General features: G+C 38.1%; 1 protein-coding gene across 5 annotated transcripts in view; it reads right to left on the reverse strand.

Moving 5' to 3' along the window:
• Nucleotides 1-4,322: 4,322 nt before the first annotated feature.
• Nucleotides 4,323-18,121, reverse strand: part of SKIC3 (SKI3 subunit of superkiller complex) — a 47,503-nt gene continuing 33,704 nt past the window's right edge. For all 5 annotated transcript variants that reach the window (XM_083884566.1, XM_083884569.1, XM_083884565.1 and 2 more), the window contains exons 33-41: nt 17,978-18,031; nt 17,760-17,871; nt 16,334-16,462; nt 15,611-15,732; nt 13,602-13,760; nt 11,131-11,283; nt 9,219-9,349; nt 7,843-7,966; nt 4,323-6,460 (exon numbers count right to left, since the gene is read on the reverse strand). In XM_083884566.1, coding sequence (XP_083740692.1) covers nt 6,383-6,460; nt 7,843-7,966; nt 9,219-9,349; nt 11,131-11,283; nt 13,602-13,760; nt 15,611-15,732; nt 16,334-16,462; nt 17,760-17,871; nt 17,978-18,031 — 1,062 coding nt within the window. In that variant the 3' untranslated portion in view covers nt 4,323-6,382. The remainder of the gene's footprint in view (nt 6,461-7,842; nt 7,967-9,218; nt 9,350-11,130; nt 11,284-13,601; nt 13,761-15,610; nt 15,733-16,333; nt 16,463-17,759; nt 17,872-17,977; nt 18,032-18,121) is intronic.

The following is an 18,121-nucleotide window of genomic DNA, read 5'->3' on the forward strand; positions in this document are numbered from 1 at the left end:
ATTGAGAAACTCAGAAAACGAAGACATTGTCCTGTTCATGTTTTAAACGAACCCTCACCGTTGTGTGGTCAGTAATAATATGGCATGTTTCTCTTCCACAGCAGCAGTTAGTGCTTGGCACAGGACCAAGCCTCTCAATTAACTCCTTCACGGCTTTTAAAGGAAGCTTCTCTTCCTTTGCCATGTGCAGTTAATTCCACTTCAGAATTCAAAATCAATCAAAACATGATCACCATATCTTATCATTAGGATGAAGGCTGCAGATCAAAATCAGATTCTGAAATTGTTTAGAACTGTTACCCTCCTGGATTTCAATATTCATTTATTCTGCCTGATGGTAATCTCTTGTATGTAAGTAACCAACATTTAGTGCAGCCAGGAAGGTATTAAAAACATTTCAGTTGGCTTCTCAAAGCTATCATTTGAATTTCCTTCCTTCACTAACAGATTTTGTGATTATTTTGCAGAAAACACACCAATAAACGTGGTTCCTCTCCCCTAAAACAGACTACTGTGACAAAAAAAATATTTCAGAATTAACAGGAGCTAAATCTTTCAAAGCCTCTCTCAAATAAGTTGGATAAGGAATGTGTTTTTGTGTGTACACATACATGTAACTCAGAGATGTGTATGGTGCTCCTTTGCATGTCATTTCAGTGGAAGCACAGTTCAGGCCCTGGGAACTGAAGGAAACCTCAGCCTGGGTGCTAGAGAAATGCAGGTTATGAGCTCCAGCCTGCACCAGGAGGGCAGCACATTCTGCTCTGGCAGCTCATTCTGCTCTGGCAGCTCTTTTCAGCAATGCTCCTTTGCACATCAGTCTGAGAAGGAATGCCATCCCGAGGGAGGATGGATCTGGCAGGCTGTCTGCTGGTGATGGAGCCATACTGGGAGCACAGGGCAGCAGCTCAGTAATTCACGGAAATGACTCACTCCTTCAGCCACCTGCGCTCCGCAGCAGTGTTTGTAAACTGAGAGTGTGTTCCAGCACCACGATTCTGCCAGGTTTGCAAACACCTTCCCGGGAAGGCAGAGCCACAGGACTCCCTTGGATTGCAAGGGCTAAAGAAGGTCAGAGGATTTTGACCATATATTGACGAGATTTGGACTTGACCAGAGGACTTGGTGCAACTTGCAGACCAAGGAGTAGGCAACTGGGCAGCTCAGGTTTGAGCATCCCATAGAAGGGGAATTGCCTCCAAGAGCTGTATTGGCTCAGATGTGGGAGGGGACAACTTGCCATCCTTCAGACAGACAGTTCTTACAGGGCTCAGCCTCATTTTTCAGGCCAGCAGCCGAGCTGCATTTACACCACTGCACTGCACTTCTTTGGTTGGGAAGCTTGAGACAGGCTCATGAAAGCAACTAGAAAAGGGTTGTTTATGTTCAGAGTCTCATACAGGACAGTATGAGATCAATTCACTGGATTAAATAAAAAGTTAACAAACAAATATTAATAAACACCTTTCTCCTGGCCCAGCCAGAAAAAGAAATTTCCTGATTTACTTGGTTCATTGTGGAAGAGAGGATTGATGTATTTCTGGGGTGCCTGACCTTGCCTTGCATTTTATGGAGTGCTGTCACACATGGGATAAGAAAGAAAGATCAACTCAACATATGGGTAGCATGAGACAGGTAAATGTGCGTATGAAACTGTATTATGTATTTAAAGGAAAAAGCAGAAAAAAGAGCAGAAGAAAAGCTGGTAATTCCATCACTAAATCTAGAAAAAATTAATAAACCACAGAAATATGAAAAGCAGTTGTATCTGATGAAAAGTGATTTTAAAAAACTGTATGCATGAATTGCCAAATTTAAAAGACAGATTTGGAAAGAGCATGAGGAAGTGCAAAGTGAATAGAGATCATGTGAGAATGTGATTTCATTTTATTTATTTTAAAATAAGATATTTCTACAGTAACCTGCTGTAGAAACCACTTTCTAACAAAGACAAAAGATAGTAAAGTGACTTTGTCTCTTTTGAACACCCCTCACACAGAGGTCCCTCAGTTTAGCCCACCTGTCTTTGCAAACAGCCAGCATGACTTTTGCACATGAGTTTTAAAGTAATGGTCTTCCACTTAAAGACAACTTCACAATCTGTTTTCCATCTTTTTTTAGAGCACCCATTTCTTTTTAGCTAGATCCCTACCCTTCATATGGAGGCTGCAGTCATTCTCTCTTGTACTGATCCTGCTGCTATGATCATATTTAATGGTTTTGTATTATTTCAATGCTTTATCCCCCATTCTCCACCAAAAGTAGCTAGAAAAAGAGGCAACTGGAAGAACTGCAGCTACCCAACATAGAGCATGCATTGCATAAATGAAGAGGGAAGCAGTCAGATGGCATTGCTGATACATGGCAGCTGCTTCTTATGAGGACAGTCACATTGATGCATCTCACAAATCATGAGCCACTTCACCAGATGATTCTGGCTGTTCACAGCAATTACAAAGACTTTGTCCTCAGTCACTGAGTACATGAGGAAGATTTCACCCACTGTAATCTGTTCAGTGTGACTCAACCCTAACCCACTGTAATACCCTCCCATTTGCAGCTGATGGTGGAAACACAGTGGATGTAGCTAGTTATCAAAAAAAAAAAAAAAAAAAAAAAAAAAAAAAAAAAAATATATATATATATATATATATATATATATATATATATATCACTCAGCCCTCTCTCCAAAGGAACAGAAGCCTGAAAACCACTACACAAGTATTTCACATCTTACATGTTCTCACCTGAAACCTGAGCATCTGATTTCTCATCTTCCAGGTTGGCTGTGATCAAGTATTCCAGCTCTTTAGTTCACCTCCAAGTCCTTCAACATTTGCAACCCACCCATAAACCCTGCCCCAAGGCTGTATTAACTAAGCTCTCTGTTGGTTAAGATCTTTGTGCAGCTTGACAGGAGAAGACTTAGCTGTCTACAAGTTGTCGCCTGAGTTGAGCATAAGATAGCTCTCAAAGAAAATCTTAAAAAAGGTCTTGGTGGTCTTGCTGAGAGAGTTCTTTACTTCAAAGAAGTTGAAAATAAGCCTGTGGAAAATAAGGACAGAAGAGATCTATTTATACCAAACTTTGGCCATGCTTTTGTCAAACTCAAGTCCAAGGACTGCCTTCCTTCGATAGTCCTCTGGCAGGGCTGACCCTGCAACAGGGGAAAAGGAGGCTGCTGAAGAGGTGCAGAGCAGTTTGAAGGGGACAGAGACAGGCAGCCTCTTGACTGTCTCTCAGCAGCTGTTGGTGCTTCAGCACAGATTGGCATCCTAGAAATCAGAGATGTGTCTGGAATTTGTAAAATTCAAAGCACTGTGAAGCAATTTGGTTGAACACTAACTAGACTGCAGCAGTGACAAAATGAATCCATATTAAAGAACTGTTCCAGAAAGAAAAATATGTAATTGGCAGCCACATTACAATAAGCACTTAAAGAAAAAAAACAGAAGGCTGCTCAGTTCTTAGTTCCTAAGAAATAACACCTATGTGAGATGCTGAACAAACACAAAGAGCTACTGCACTGTAATTTGAAAGTTATTGCAATCAGTGAGGTGACAGCAGCTTACAATTCTACAATTCTTCAGTCTTTACTGACAGCATTTGACTGTACAGTGATGCAAAAAAATGTGTATCAGGTGCTCTGTAGCTCTGTTTTGGAAAAAATTGTACCTTCATGCTCCTATCTCTCCCTTTTTATACATTTATAAAGAGGACAAACAGCTGGTGAAGCTGAGCTCCCATCCTCCCAGAAGTATGTTACACAACAGTGTCCACTCAGATGAAAAGTCTATTTACAGTTCCCACACTCTGGGAAATCCACAGCACCAGCTCTGCTATCTGGTAGGCAAACTGCAAAGCAACAGTATCAGCATCTGATGGAAAACAGAGTTTTTGACCCAGGTCTTGAAAAAACCAAACCAACGAAATACTCCCAATCCTCCATGAAAAAAACCCAAAAAACCTTAAAAGCAAACAACCCCCTTTTTTACAAAGACAGACAGTGTCTTCTTTCTGCCACATCACATGCCTGAGGACAATCATGGTTGTAATCATGCTTAGTATTTCCCAATGTATTGGAAGACAGCTCCCAATAACAAGGAACCTGCAACCCAAGCCTGCTATTGTGTTTTCATGCTATTTGGTAAAGTAATGGGATAGATTGGATTTAATGTGATTGGTAATAAACATGGGCCAGAAACCTTTGCAGAAACAAAGAATCTTCTTTTAATGTGTTGAAAACAACCACTATTTAATTAATTGTTCCTATTCTTTTACAGGATTTCAGTCTACTCATGGATCTCTGGAGTTGCTCAAATACAGAACACAAAAATGAAACCTGAAAAAAATAAAATTCAGAAAGACATTAAAAAATGCTATCCAAGTTATCTCCCAGAAGGGTGACCACCAAGACCAAGGCTTGTTGAGTCTTGCAGGTGCTCACTCTGGTAAGAACCAGCATGGGGTTAAAAAAGTGAACTCTAGTATCTGAAGCCATTAGAAGTTCTACCTTCAATTCATTAGATCTCATTCCATTCTGCTTTCAGTATAAGCCAACATAGTAACTTATAGTTGGACAATGCTTATTTTCCCCCTCCTTCCCAGCAAGAGCAGCTGAAGGTATGACTTTCCAGGCAGCGAAATCCATAAACAATTCTCAATTCCCCAAATCACTGATGCTTATGTGTCTTTGTACTTTGCTATGCTCTATGTTACATAAAATACATTGTTGCATCAACCTCCATGAATTTACAAGTTTTGCCAGTGTTACAGCAGGCTTGGTACAATGTGCCAATTTTGTAGAGGTGATATTGTTAAAAAATTAGGAGAGCACGACTTTTGCCTCATGATAGTGAATTTTATAGAAGCTTAAATTTAAACCCATCTTCCCTGAGCACTTTTCACTGAGTAGGTGGCAGAGATTTGTGGAGTTTTTTTTCCTACCATGTATGTAATACAACTCTGGGCTGTATAACTGTCTTATTCAAGGAATTCATCACTGTTCACAGTGAAGAGAAAAAATCCCCATATTACTTTTTTTTTTTTTTTCTAATCCAGAGTGTTCACAGTTGATAGTTACTCAACTGGTGTCTCTGGTCTGTTGTCACATGTCGTTTCTCCTAGATGCTAGAAGGCACTCAGGGCTCAATACTAGCAAAGTCTAGGCTAACACTCACACAGAAGGATTAACAGGGACAGGCAGTTGCTTACTGTGCTGCCAGGAGGCTGGTGATGACAGCTTTTCTGCCACTAGAGTGGGTGGCACACATATCAAGACCATATGCCAAGGATACAAACCATAGGTTGCAAGAATTTCTCCAGGTTTTTAATAGCAGTAAGCTAAAAAAAGTTACAGCTACTCTTGATAGTCACGTCTGGCTTTTGTAGCATTTCCATTTAAGATTTGCAGTTACTGATAGTTCAAGGCTACATGACAGCAGGCTGTGAAGGGAAGTATAATTAATCTAAATTTAAAGAAAATCTTTTTAAGGAAAGTGAGAGAATGAAAGCGTGGAGGATAAGGAGAGATTTTTGCTATTTAGAGATTTTGTTTTACCTCCACAGACTAGAAGCCCCAGCCCACTGAGCTGAGTTTTCCTGTTAGGATGACAGTGGCACACTCTACAGAGATCTGTGTGTGTAACTTGCACTCCAACTCAGCATCCTGTTTTCTGTAAGCCCAGAACAACTGGTTCCAAAAGCAAGTGGATGTTCAATGCTGTTCCACTGCATGCCTTTGAAGTGCCCTTTCCTGCCTATAACATGGGATCACTTAAGCCATTGTAAGACTTTGCCTAAGATTTTAAGATTTAAACCAGAAAGTGGACCACTGTCATGGCTCCTGTCAAAGAACATCCTCATGGTAACTTTCGCAGGTCAGAGTCATTGCTTAATTTATTTTTTATTTTCATGTACATAAAAGCAAAATAACATATCTCAAGAACCACTGTCATGATTCATCCAATTAAGCAATCAGCAGCTGAGTTACTGAGAGATGACAGAAGTTGGCTGCTACTTAGCTCTTAAGATTCTCTGCCAAGAAAACCTGGCATTGCTGGCAGTGGAGTTAATACTGTACTTCTGTGTACGTCCTAGGGGAAAATACTCTATTCTGAATAGTGACAAAGTTTAAGTGGGAGAGCAAACAAAAGCAAATTTCAGGGTCTTCTTTTCAAAATAAATGTGATTTTATGTGTGTACCTCAACATGAAAATAACCTACTTTTGTTCAAGAAAAAGCAAAATGAAAGACAAGGCTGCAGTTGATGAAACAGAAAAAAATAAATCAGACATTAACGGCCCAAACTATATATGCTTCAGGAAGGTGAACTAGTTCAACTGGATGAACAGAAGAGAATTTTTGCTTGAGACAGTCCATTCTAGGCACTTGCTGACAATTTCTCATTTAGTTCCAGAACTCTAACATCTCCATTAGCTTTGGCATTTTCTATAAGCACCTGCAGAGAAAAATAAAGAATTACCTGAGAATTTAAGATTTTACTTAGTGTTTTAATGGCAACGTGAAATGTACTTTAATTCCTGCTAGACAGCATCACTAAAAATCCTCTAACGCATAATCCCCAGATAGGAAATATTCAACATTACACATCAACTTGCTTAAAAGATCAAAATTTTGCACTATAGTGACTGTAATCACTTCCACTGCTCTGTAAAAACATTATTGGTTACTTTGACAAGTAGTTACCTGCTGGTAATTAAACAAGCAGACCTATTTTCCTGCTGACACACACTTGTCTCCTGCTTTGTATAAATCTTACCTTTGTATAAATCTCTCTGCAGCTGCTTTAAAAAAACTGCCACATCCTTTTTTCTTTCTCAGTTAAATTCACACTTCCCTGATTCATTTCCCACATGTCACATTTGGATCTTTTCTATTGGGGACCTTAAAAAAGGTCCCACAGCAACCTAATGTTCATAAGCTTCTGGCACACCCCTTGTAACCTAATGACGTTATACCTTATGAAAAGGAAAACCATTTAGAAGAACCAAACAATTTTCCAGCCATTATTATCATACTCAGCAGCAGAGACCATAGATGAGCTTACAGAAGCAAGTGCAATGAGATCATACCAGGATCTTCTGAACTCATTAAACACAGCTTTTTTTATCAACCTGCATGTCTGTGCATGGATTTTTGTCCACACCTTTTTATATGTAGCTCCAAATGTGCTTTTTATTGGATTCAATATTTCACCAGGGAACAGCTGATAGTCTGGGCAAAAGACATCATTGCCAGTGGCAGCATTGAGGATAGGAGAGTGTATTCAGATTTTGAGAAAAGTAGTTCTCATTATAAGCCAAAATAAATGACACCTCACTTGCACTACATGAAAGAGCTGCATGAATTTGTGAATTTGATCAAATACATTAGTGAAGTACTGTCAACAGAAACTAATGCAGCATCTACTATGTACTGAAAATAATGTACCATTACAGACATAAGTCTTTAATACATAGCACACAGCATTCTACTGCTCAGACTCTTTGCACCAGGGACACAATGTGTTCCAGCCAGGCTAGAGGGAATTAACATTTTTAGTGCTAAAATTTTGATTAAATGGTCCTCATGTCTACTGAAGAGTCACTAGAAGAACTCTTGCAAGTTGGGACTGGAGACTGTACTGTTTATTTTCCAATACTGCATGAAGGAACGTTGCATTCAAACAAACTGGTGTTGATTTCAAAAACTGAAGTACATCCGCACCTCAAGAGCAGGTCTGCCAATACCATCCTAGCCTCCTTCTACCACACTTCCCAGTTGCAAGTATAATATCAAATATAAACAGATAAAAGTTCTGTATAAGGTGGTTTTTCTTACATCTATTAATTCACAATCATCTTTGGCATACAGGTGTTGCAGGAGGTACCAGCGTGCTACTGACACTATGGTTTCTGGATTCGCTGGTTGATAAACGACTCTCTCCAACATTCGTCGAGTCTCCCTGGAAATAATCAAAACATAATTCAAACCAAATTCAACTGAATAGGCCCCATGTAACACAACAAAACAAGCAACAATGGCCAGAAGTAATAATATATGGGAAAGCCCTTCTTGCAGCTCCTGGAAACAGAGACAAGATGTGAAATTGCAGAAAAGAAGGTAATTCGAGTAGAGTACTACACAAAGTCTAAAATTCTGTTTGTTTGATACTACTTTCCAACACCAACACACCATATACCTAACATACACCATCTCCTAAAGGGATTTTCAAATTCATAGTGCCATTAGAAATTTGGTAAAAACTGGCAACTACATGTAGGGATGTCATACTCATTCACTGGTGCTCCATCAGCTTTGGTTCTTGTTCTAAGAATACTGTCCTATATAGCCAATGTGATATTCCAGTACATTGTGATGTAACAGGCTGTTAAGAAGTTACATGCTTTTGTTTGCTATTTGTATTTAATATTAATTTACTGTTTTAGGATTTTGAAACACCTAGACAGATCAATTAGATCTTGTGATACACTGTTCATGTAAGTTAGTATCTGGAATTGTAACAAGAATGATGTTAATTAAGTTTTTATCTTAATTTTATTGTAAGCCAAAACCATCACAACCACATTAGCCTGTCATCCGAAGAGCCAACAAAAAAGAAAGTCAGTTTGTTAGAATTATCTACAAAACAGGTGAACCATACAAAACCCTCCAATTTTCCATACCTTAAGCAAAAATACTATAGAAGACAAAATGGACATAACAACCAAATACACAACACAGGAGGATTACAAAAACCCCTTCCCTAAATGCTTCCCCCCTTCCACAAAACGCCACAGTGTCCAATGGGCTGCTCAGGAGTGGGCATGAACTTTCATTGTGAGCCCAATTTAGGATCAAAATTAATCCCAGCAGTAGTCAGGGCAGTGATATCTGTTTCCACTGTGCTATTTTAGAACATTTTTCAGAATGTGTTGTCTCCCTTATGAGTTTATTTAGATAACATGCCTTTAAAATAAAGGTTGTCTTACAGCTGTTTTTTTCCTGGGTTTGGTTTTTTTTTTTAACAAATAATGTGAGATTTGGCCTCTCCCTACATAACTAATCCCTTCTCCCCTCTCCCTTTTAATGGCCACATTATTTCAAGAATTAATTCCCATTTTCAAGTTTAAGTTCTTGAAGTTAGATCTGCAGATAAAGACCACTTGTATTTTTAGACATTATATTCCACTGAAAACTTAACAGATCACACATACCTTGCTCCCATTTTGCGATTATATTGTAGCAGGGCTTGAAGCAGAGCTGCCAAGGGGCAAGGAGAAAGTTTCAAAGCTTCAGTTGTTGCTTCCTGAACCAAGGATGGCCAGTGTTCATTTGAGACATTAGCCTATTATAAAAGTTAAATATAAAAGAAAGAGAGAGAATAATGATAATAAAAGATATTTTTTAAAAAGAGAAGAAAAAATGGGGGAAAAAAGGACTTTATTGTAGTATATTTGCATCTCTCTAGAAAGCAGGTTTAATTCACGCAGTTCTGAGAAGTATTTGGCAGGTTAGAAAGACACTTGTTTTAAAAAACCTCCAGACTAACAGTGGTTAGAAGTGCCTAGAAAAGTCATGCTAACTTATTTAGGATCAGCCTTGCCAGCATTCCTCCTGCTAATTTATGCAAACAGTCTTTTTGTTTTTTCATACAAATTTTAGTAGTGCTCCAGAAACCCTTGTAAATCTTCATATCACATATAAAACCATTCTGGAATGTAGAATTTATCCCCAGAAGTCAAAACCAACTCCTAGACTGTAATCATCTAACAGAGCAACTATTAAGCAAAGCCATGTATCTTATGAATACAAGAAAAGCAAAGAAAGAAAAACTGGCTTTAGAAAAACCTAATTATCCCCCTTGTGTCTGGACAGCATTCAAATTACTGTACTTGAAAGGGTGACCAAATTTTTACTTGGAAGATAACTGAGAGATAAGCAATTTTCAAATACAGAGCTTTCTTGTACCTGAGCAAGTTTTTCACCAGGCTTTTATACATTTCATTAAACCAGTGCAAAAATGCAAAAAAAAAAAAAAAAAAAAAAAAAAAAAAAAAAAATCCACTTATCAGCTTCTCTGCTCACTTAAAATGTTGAGATGAGATAATCAAATTCATACTAATCACATTTTTAAACAAAGCCTTGTTTATTCTTAGGCAATTCAGGCTAGCCATTGAAGAAATAGTATTAATCAAGTCAGACAGTATCTTGAGACCTCTGAAACCAGTTAGGAACAATAAAAAACAAAGCAGACCACTAAAAACTAACAGAATAACAGCAGGAAAAGTACTGCTGCTTGACAAATTCTGCCTTTGGAAGAAATGGACTTGTGAGGAAAACTGAGGACAACTCTCTTCCCCAAAAAGGAGACCAGTTTTCCAGCTTTATCCTCAGTAAATCTGATTGTCTTTTCTTATACAACACCTCAGGATATATGGGGTTGCTTTGCATAATTTGGATTACAGCTGGATTACAGGGTAAGTCATTAAAATGTGAAAAAGCATTAGCCAAGATCACAGCAGTATCAACATTTTAGAGTAGACTTTAAATTCTGGTAGTGCACTTCAGGTTTCTAGAGTGACACTGCTTGAAGAGGATAAACACTTGCCAAGACCCTGAGTTATGTTTGTCTTGTCTCCCAGTGCATGGAATAGAATAGTTTTCTTTATTCCACAAGATCCAATTCCTTTAGATTATTCTTAGACTTCAGTGCAAAGCATAATATTTGGAAATGACCATACAGCATAAAAATACTTGAAATATGACTGACTGACTTCTCCAGGCACCAGTGAAGATAAAATGTCTGTTGTGGCAGTTGTCGGAACAAGAGGACACATTTGAAGGGTAAGTCAATTTGGATGATCAAACTGTTATAGACAAGCCTTACTGACCAGGTGAGCCTCTTGGGCCCAAAGTGGTTCTATGTGATTATTACACTGCAGCCTCTCTTACAAAGTCACATTCTAAGAATACGCCACTGCCCCTTGAAGTCTCATTTTATTCTCTAGCTGTGATTCACAAAAGGTGAAGTCATTTCAACAGAGGCTTCATTTAATGGCTACAGAAGCCTTGTATCCTACCAACTTCTGTTAAAATCATGCAGTAATGTTATATTGGTTATCCTACCATGCAGATTTCCAGTGCAAGCATAGCTAGTTTGAGCAGACTGGATAACTTCCCATTCCAGCTGCCCTGCTGTGATGCCAACTGCAGACTCTTTCTGTAACACATCTCTGCTCCAGTCATCATTCTCTGAGATTGATATATTTTCGCCAGCCACTGAAAATAAACAGCCAACAAAATCAGTTATGGAGCTACCAAAATATACTCAGGTAATATCATTTAGTCCTATTTATGAGAGTACCACAGCTTATTATTAGCTAAAACCATACACCCAGCCCTCATTCCAACAACATACTGTGCATTGCCCTCCAGAAAAATTAGTCTGCTGCAGAGCTGGCAGTACACCTCACTACAGTAACTTATTTTGAGAGTTCCCTAGCCCACTCATGGGCTTTTTTTGATAGATTCTCTCAGCTGCTGCCTGCCTCCTGCCAGCACAAGATGTCCTGGATTTCCTCATGAAGAGAAGGAAAAGGATTCTAGTTTTTCTATCTTTAATTCTGTAGTCATCACACATTTTTTGAAGCAGATGCAGCCATATTTGCAAATCCTTGACATGTACATGAAATGCATGAAGATGTGCAAGCCATATTTAGAAATATTCTTTGCCTGATGACCAAGTAAACAAAGTAATTCCCTTTGCTTTCGAGCAAAGGCCTCTAGACTTTTCCTAGCTAAAGACTGCCTGGTGCTAGAAGGTACAAAAGTTATTAACCCTTTCTGGTGCATAGAAGTTACTTCCAGTTACAAAGATAACACTTTGGGAAGTACTAATTAGCACTACTGAGATTGTGCATTCTTGACATCAAGCTGCAGGCTTGCTTTTTAGAGTAAAACTTTAATTCATGTGAAGGAAAAAAAGCTTCCCTCAGTCTTAGCTCTTTCCAGCTGAAGATGTCTAGCACTCAAGAAGTAAAGAAGAGAACCCTTATGCAAAGGCACAAAGGCAGCTTTGACAGATCTGCTTTTCTCTATTTTCCTGACAAGTCACAGTACAAAAAGTAGAACAGCCAACAGAACAGCAGTTCAGCAGCACTCTTAAATCCCACATAAGAATTTTGGCAAAAGCCAAAAACTTAACCAGAAAAAAAAAGTTAATGGCCCCTCTAATGTAGTAAAACCATAAGGCATCACAATTGAAAAAATTGAATACATAGGAAGTCTAGAGACAGAAAACATAAAAGCATAAATTTATCTACTAAGAACATATGTAGCAGCCAAGTTCTCAACATGCTAAGCCCTGAGAAATACTTCCTTTGATTGAAGACTAAAAAGATCTTCTTCACAAGTATCTTATCTATGGCCTGGATTAAGAAGAACAAAACAAATCATCCCCTCCCACTCCCTACATCACATGCACTCATTTTACTTATTCTCCCTGGGTAAGCAAGATCACTTGGCTGCACCAGGGATACTTAAAGAACACAAACAAACCTTAATTTAATTTAAAAAATGTTATTAAAATAGAGCATACAATCATTTCTTGCACGCTCCCTATTTTGCAAATTCAATCTGAATGAGGTATTCAGAAAGATGAAGTCTCACAAATCACAGAAAACTGCATCAAAAAAGCATCTTCCCCAGAAATAATGCTCCTGGTGTTTCTGAAGAGAAGAGTATCTGCAGCCTTCTAAGAAGTGAGATCATGATGTGTACAGCTGCCTTGCACTTATCTTCTAAGAGTGAAATCAACTTCACTGAATCTTACCACAAGGTTTTATTTTATCAGCATGCAGAGGTGCATCATAAATCCTTCAGCTACATATAAAAGTTCACATAATTTTTCTAAACAATGTGCTACATACATTGCTAAAGACAGATAATTGCTAAACCAAGAAGCAGCTGTTAGAAAATAAACATATTTGGTGCTGCATCACCAAAAGGATCTCTTGGCATGTGTGAGACTTCTCAGATTGACTCATAGAAGCAGCATATGAAGTAAGCTTTAGCACTTTCGTCTCAACTAAAAATGATCACTCATCGTGCCACGGAAGGGAATTAGTGAACAATATTACTGGGAATGTTACTGCAGAATCAACTTACTCAAAAGAACAGTGACATCTGAAGTCACGACATTATGGAGAAATAGAAATTATTCAGGTTTTCAGACCCAAAATAAGAAATCATGTTAGGACACCCTTTACTTCCATTTATTCTTATGGGTTATGAACTATTTCATTGGTTTCTGTTCACATGTCAAATCACAGATCCCTAAAGACAGGGATCCCACACATTTTTCTCAAGCTTTAAATTCTCCTGTCTCCACATCTGCTTGTTCTTACTAGCAGTCCTTAGTATTTCAACTTTTATAAAAGCTAATATGATGTGTCAACTTTGGAACAAACAGAATTTAGGCTGTTTTTTCTGTCAATGACTGTCAGCAGATAAGTAAAATCATGCAGTAAAATAAACAGTCACCCACTTACAGCAAGTGTGAGAGTGGCACACCAGTCAGGGAAAAGATTCACACTTACTTGCCAGGCTGCAGATGAGGATGAACTGGACATGACTGTTTTTCGAAGTTCCTCCAGGATGTTGTCTGGAAGTTCTTTGTGAGACTGCAACAGCTGCTTACACTGAACTTGTCTCAAAAGCAAAAACAGAGCTGGGTGCTCAGGGCAGCTTTTTAAACCCTAAAACCAAAAGTCAGAATTATCATTCCCGAATATCAAGGATACTTAGATTTTCCATCTTGTTTTATAAGCTCTTTATGTAACACTGAAAGCATTCATTGATGCTTGAAACAGCATTTTCGTTCTCCTCTGCACAAAGGGGTATTCCAGGGACTGACCAACAAAAACAGGTAACATTTTTTCTGTCCTCAAAATACATTTGAAGTCTAAGCTCAATTTTGTACATTTCCTACTCTTACAGGTTTCTGAAAGACAGCTCTCACTTGATTTGACAATTATTACAAGTTTTGGGCCTATTAATAAATGCAAAAATCTGTCTTGGGGCTAAGAGGGACCTTGATTACACTTCAAGCGATTTCAGTTCTCTCAGATAAGGCACTTTAAATCACTGGAAGAGAAGCACTTCACTAAACGTTTCCTTTTCAGTAACAGCAGGTATCCAGAGAGTATTTCTCTGAACAAACACAAAAAAGCAAAGACTGAAAACTAGCTATCTGTCACTACTCTGCTCAGGTGAAGCATGTGAAGCTTCTGCAAACCTCACTGCATGTTATTTTCTGTGCTGGAATCACAATATTTCCAAGAATTATAACTCAAAACAGATTTGTTTTAACAAACAAGACTTGTACTTTTCACACATTTTTTAACAAAGTATGTTGCCTGTGAATCCTTCACAATTGAATGACAGCACTGACTCGCCACTCCCAGTTATACTGCTTTCTGAGAATTCTGGGGTCTGAAATTGCCCCTTGAGAATTTGTGGTAGTAGGGAATGCTATCCATTTTTAGCTCACTAATTACAGACACTGACTGCCCTCTCCCCAGGCTATTTAATCAAACAAAAATCAACAAAACCCAAGCAAAATCCACCAAAACGTTCCCCCATATACAAAATGGGGGAAGGACAGATCTTGTATGTCTTGAAATCTCTGATCATTGTTAATATAAGGCAGGTCAGTAGACATGTTGGCCAGAAAAGGAAAACACCTCACCAAACAAACAAAGAGGCAAGAAAGTACTTATTCTTGAAAACCAGCATGTTCAATCCATCTTTTTGCCTGGTTCAGGTGGTTGTTTTTTTTTTTTTTTTCTGTTCTTATTGCTGAGAGTTTTTTTGTGTTTTGTTTGGTTTTTTTTCTTTTAACTCCCATCCGCTCTAACGAAATATACCAAAAACAAGGATCACATTTGCATGTGATTAGTAATTTTCCTTAATGAAAATCAGGGATGTGTGCTTTTTTGCTTATCTTTTGCCAAGTCTTCTGCTCATGAACACCTTCTTGAATGCTGCTAACAGCCCAGTTCCTTTCCTTAGCTAAGTTGCTGCAAGACCTTTTTTTAAATAATTAAACTTGTAGCATCCACTTAGGGCTCTGAAACAAGGTACCAACACAATCCAGAAGAAAACTAAGTTCCATGTATGCCTCCTACCCTGATGTCTTGCCCTGAATTTTGGTAATGTTTTACTTATTTCTAGGCAGGAAGAACAGACTTCAGCTTTTCCATGGCACACACTACTTGTTTCAACTATTAACACAGCTTTAGTGCTGCAAACAGTATATTGGGGTGTGGAGAACATGCCAACAATCAGTTTAGTTGGTCAGAGCATGGTGCTAATAATGCCAGTGTTGAGGATTTGATCCCCATACAGGCCATTCACTTAAGTGCTGAAATTGATCTTTGTGGCTCCCTTTCAACTCAGAATATCCTGTGATTCTGTGAACTACTGTATTTTGTAGCTCTGATGGAACAGACAGTTGCTAATTCAAAATTTACCTTCCTGTATCATGCACAGAAATAATTGCCTCTATACAATTCCACCACAATCTGCCAGCATGACACCATCATACCTTGTTGCAAAGAGCTTCAGCTTCTGATAGTTTACCAGTCTCCTCTAGACTGGTAATAGCTTGGCACAGACACCAATCTTCAAGAGTACGGATGTAATTATGTGGAAGGTTACTTTCTCCAGCTGTAAAGACAGACAGCATACTTAAAATAAGATTAGTGTCTATGCTGTACTACCAACCATGGTCACAGGGTCTAGATTTGGTAAGGAAGAACTTTAAGGAGTTTTAACATGACATGGCTCCCTTCATTAGTAGGAACATCGAAAGATGGCAAAATTAAAAGCATGAGGGGAAATAAGCACACACCATTTGAGCTAATCATTTGGGATCAATCAAACATGGAATTTTAATTCCAGTTTTCAAAACACTATGGACATTGAGCAAGACTGAGCATCTACTGAGTTACAGAACTCAAAATTATGTCAGCATTTTCACATAAGTACTGCTGCTGCAATGTAATACACCCACAACCTACATGGCTGTAGGCATTAGAAATACTATTTTAGAAAACCATTTGAAGCCTTGGAGGGGAAAGCAAACTGCCATTAAGTATCTAAAAGTATCTAAACCTAGCTGTATATTAGAATTTAAAGGTTTTTTGTGTAAAATACAGTTACAGCTCAAATCACTATTGAGTAATCCTGAGCCTATTGGCAAGTTCAGAAGAGTATTGCAAGCTTAGATAATTTTGCCTCTTTAAAATAGGAAACTTGTGTAGCTTACTTTTGGCTGAAACTGTAGACACAAGTGTCATCTCTAAACCTGTTCGTTTCGGTTCAGTGTTGTTCAGGCAGACAACAGTGTTTTCAGCATGGCAGGCTGCCATTAACACTGCCCAAGCAGCAGGATTATCTAGAAAAGAATGGTCAAAGGGGACTCATACCCAATCTAAATATGCTGGTAGTTCACTAAAAATGGTCTTTACCAGATAAAGCATAAAAACATATCTATCAATAGAACCATACACTGTAAATAAGATACCAATAATAAGAGAGTAATTGAGCTCAGACCAAGACAGGTGATTAATACTTGCTTCTAACTAGTAAGATTCATCAGATTATAAAACAAAGATGCTGTTCCTAAAGCTATCTAATGTATTTTTCACAGATAGCTTCAGTCTGCTAACCTGAAGCTGCCGGTTTATTTTTGACTACACAGATTAATCTTGCCTATCACTGAAGAGTTTTAACAAAATCCGAAGTGGCAGCAAAAATCTCAAGATGCCCAAGATTCACAGCTTTCAGTCATACAGACTCAGTCTCTTCTGCCCACCAGCATGAAAGGTGCAATAGGTGCCTACTTCCACTGCCAGCTAATTCCTGTCTCAACCTCAACTTTAAATAGCCCTGTGAAGAACACCTACTACTGTAAAAGCAATCTCTGTCCTGAACTCGACAGTTCAGTTAAAGATTTCATTTATTCAAATTTTCATCCCTAAGAAAATTGATTTTGCCAGCAAAATGAAATAAAGCTTGAAGACCTAACAAAGTAAAATGTAAACTATACTGCTTTTAAATAGCAGTCATACACTCTTATTTCCTGTATGAAAGTAACTGAAATTTTTAATTTGCAAGCCAGCTTATGTGTCAGAGCAAAATAACTCTAGAAGCAATGTTTTAGTATTTCACTATCGTGTACAAATCAGCAATTGAAAACCCCACCAGGCTTGCACTTCATGTGCTAAAGGAGGAAGACCATTTCATAAGACAACCATATAGTTCTCTATCTCTTTATCGCTTCATAATCCACACATTTTAACAGAACCTTTCTAATCCAAAATCTCAAGGTAGATGAATAATTCTCTTCTGTCTGGTGTTGCATACTGAGGGAACATATGTTTTTCAATTTTGTCTAGTATACTAAATAATAATTATGTTTTCCCTGTTGAGAGATTAAGAAATTACTCATAGTTCAGAACAAACTTTAAAACCCAGTGATATTTTTCTTATTGTCTGGCTTAATTCCCATTCCAGTAAATTTGGAACAACAGTGACAATTTCCACTCTAAGCATTTACCCCCAGAGATACATAGATAGCCATAAAAAAGAAATGAACCCCAAAAAAGTAGATTTTACTTTAATCCAGTAATTTTTGCTTCTGATGGATAAAAAGACAAATAATCAGTACTATGTTTGAGAACAAGAGTAACCTGGACAGACATGGATGGCCTTCTGAATATTTTTGAGAGGATTGTTTTTCGTATCTTCTAACATGTGACACCCTGCTACCAACTGATTAACAGCAATATTCACCAGGACTTCCTATAAAACAGAACATAAGAGTTACACAACACTGTAAGTGATCAGACAGAATTAATTTTAGGACTGCTTATGGAATTACAAAATCTGCATTTTAAGAAAGGCAAACCTTTCCATGGTTTACATCAAGTTTATGTGCCACACTTCCTGCCACAGCTCCTCCCTGCAAGATTAAAAAAACAAACAATTGATTTCTTTACATGGCTAAATAATTTTATGCAAAATATAATGTCAAAATCTTTTCATCTTTGTT

Source organism: Zosterops lateralis (genome assembly GCF_965231275.1).
Source record: "Zosterops lateralis genome assembly, chromosome: Z".
NCBI lineage: Eukaryota > Metazoa > Chordata > Aves > Passeriformes > Zosteropidae > Zosterops > Zosterops lateralis.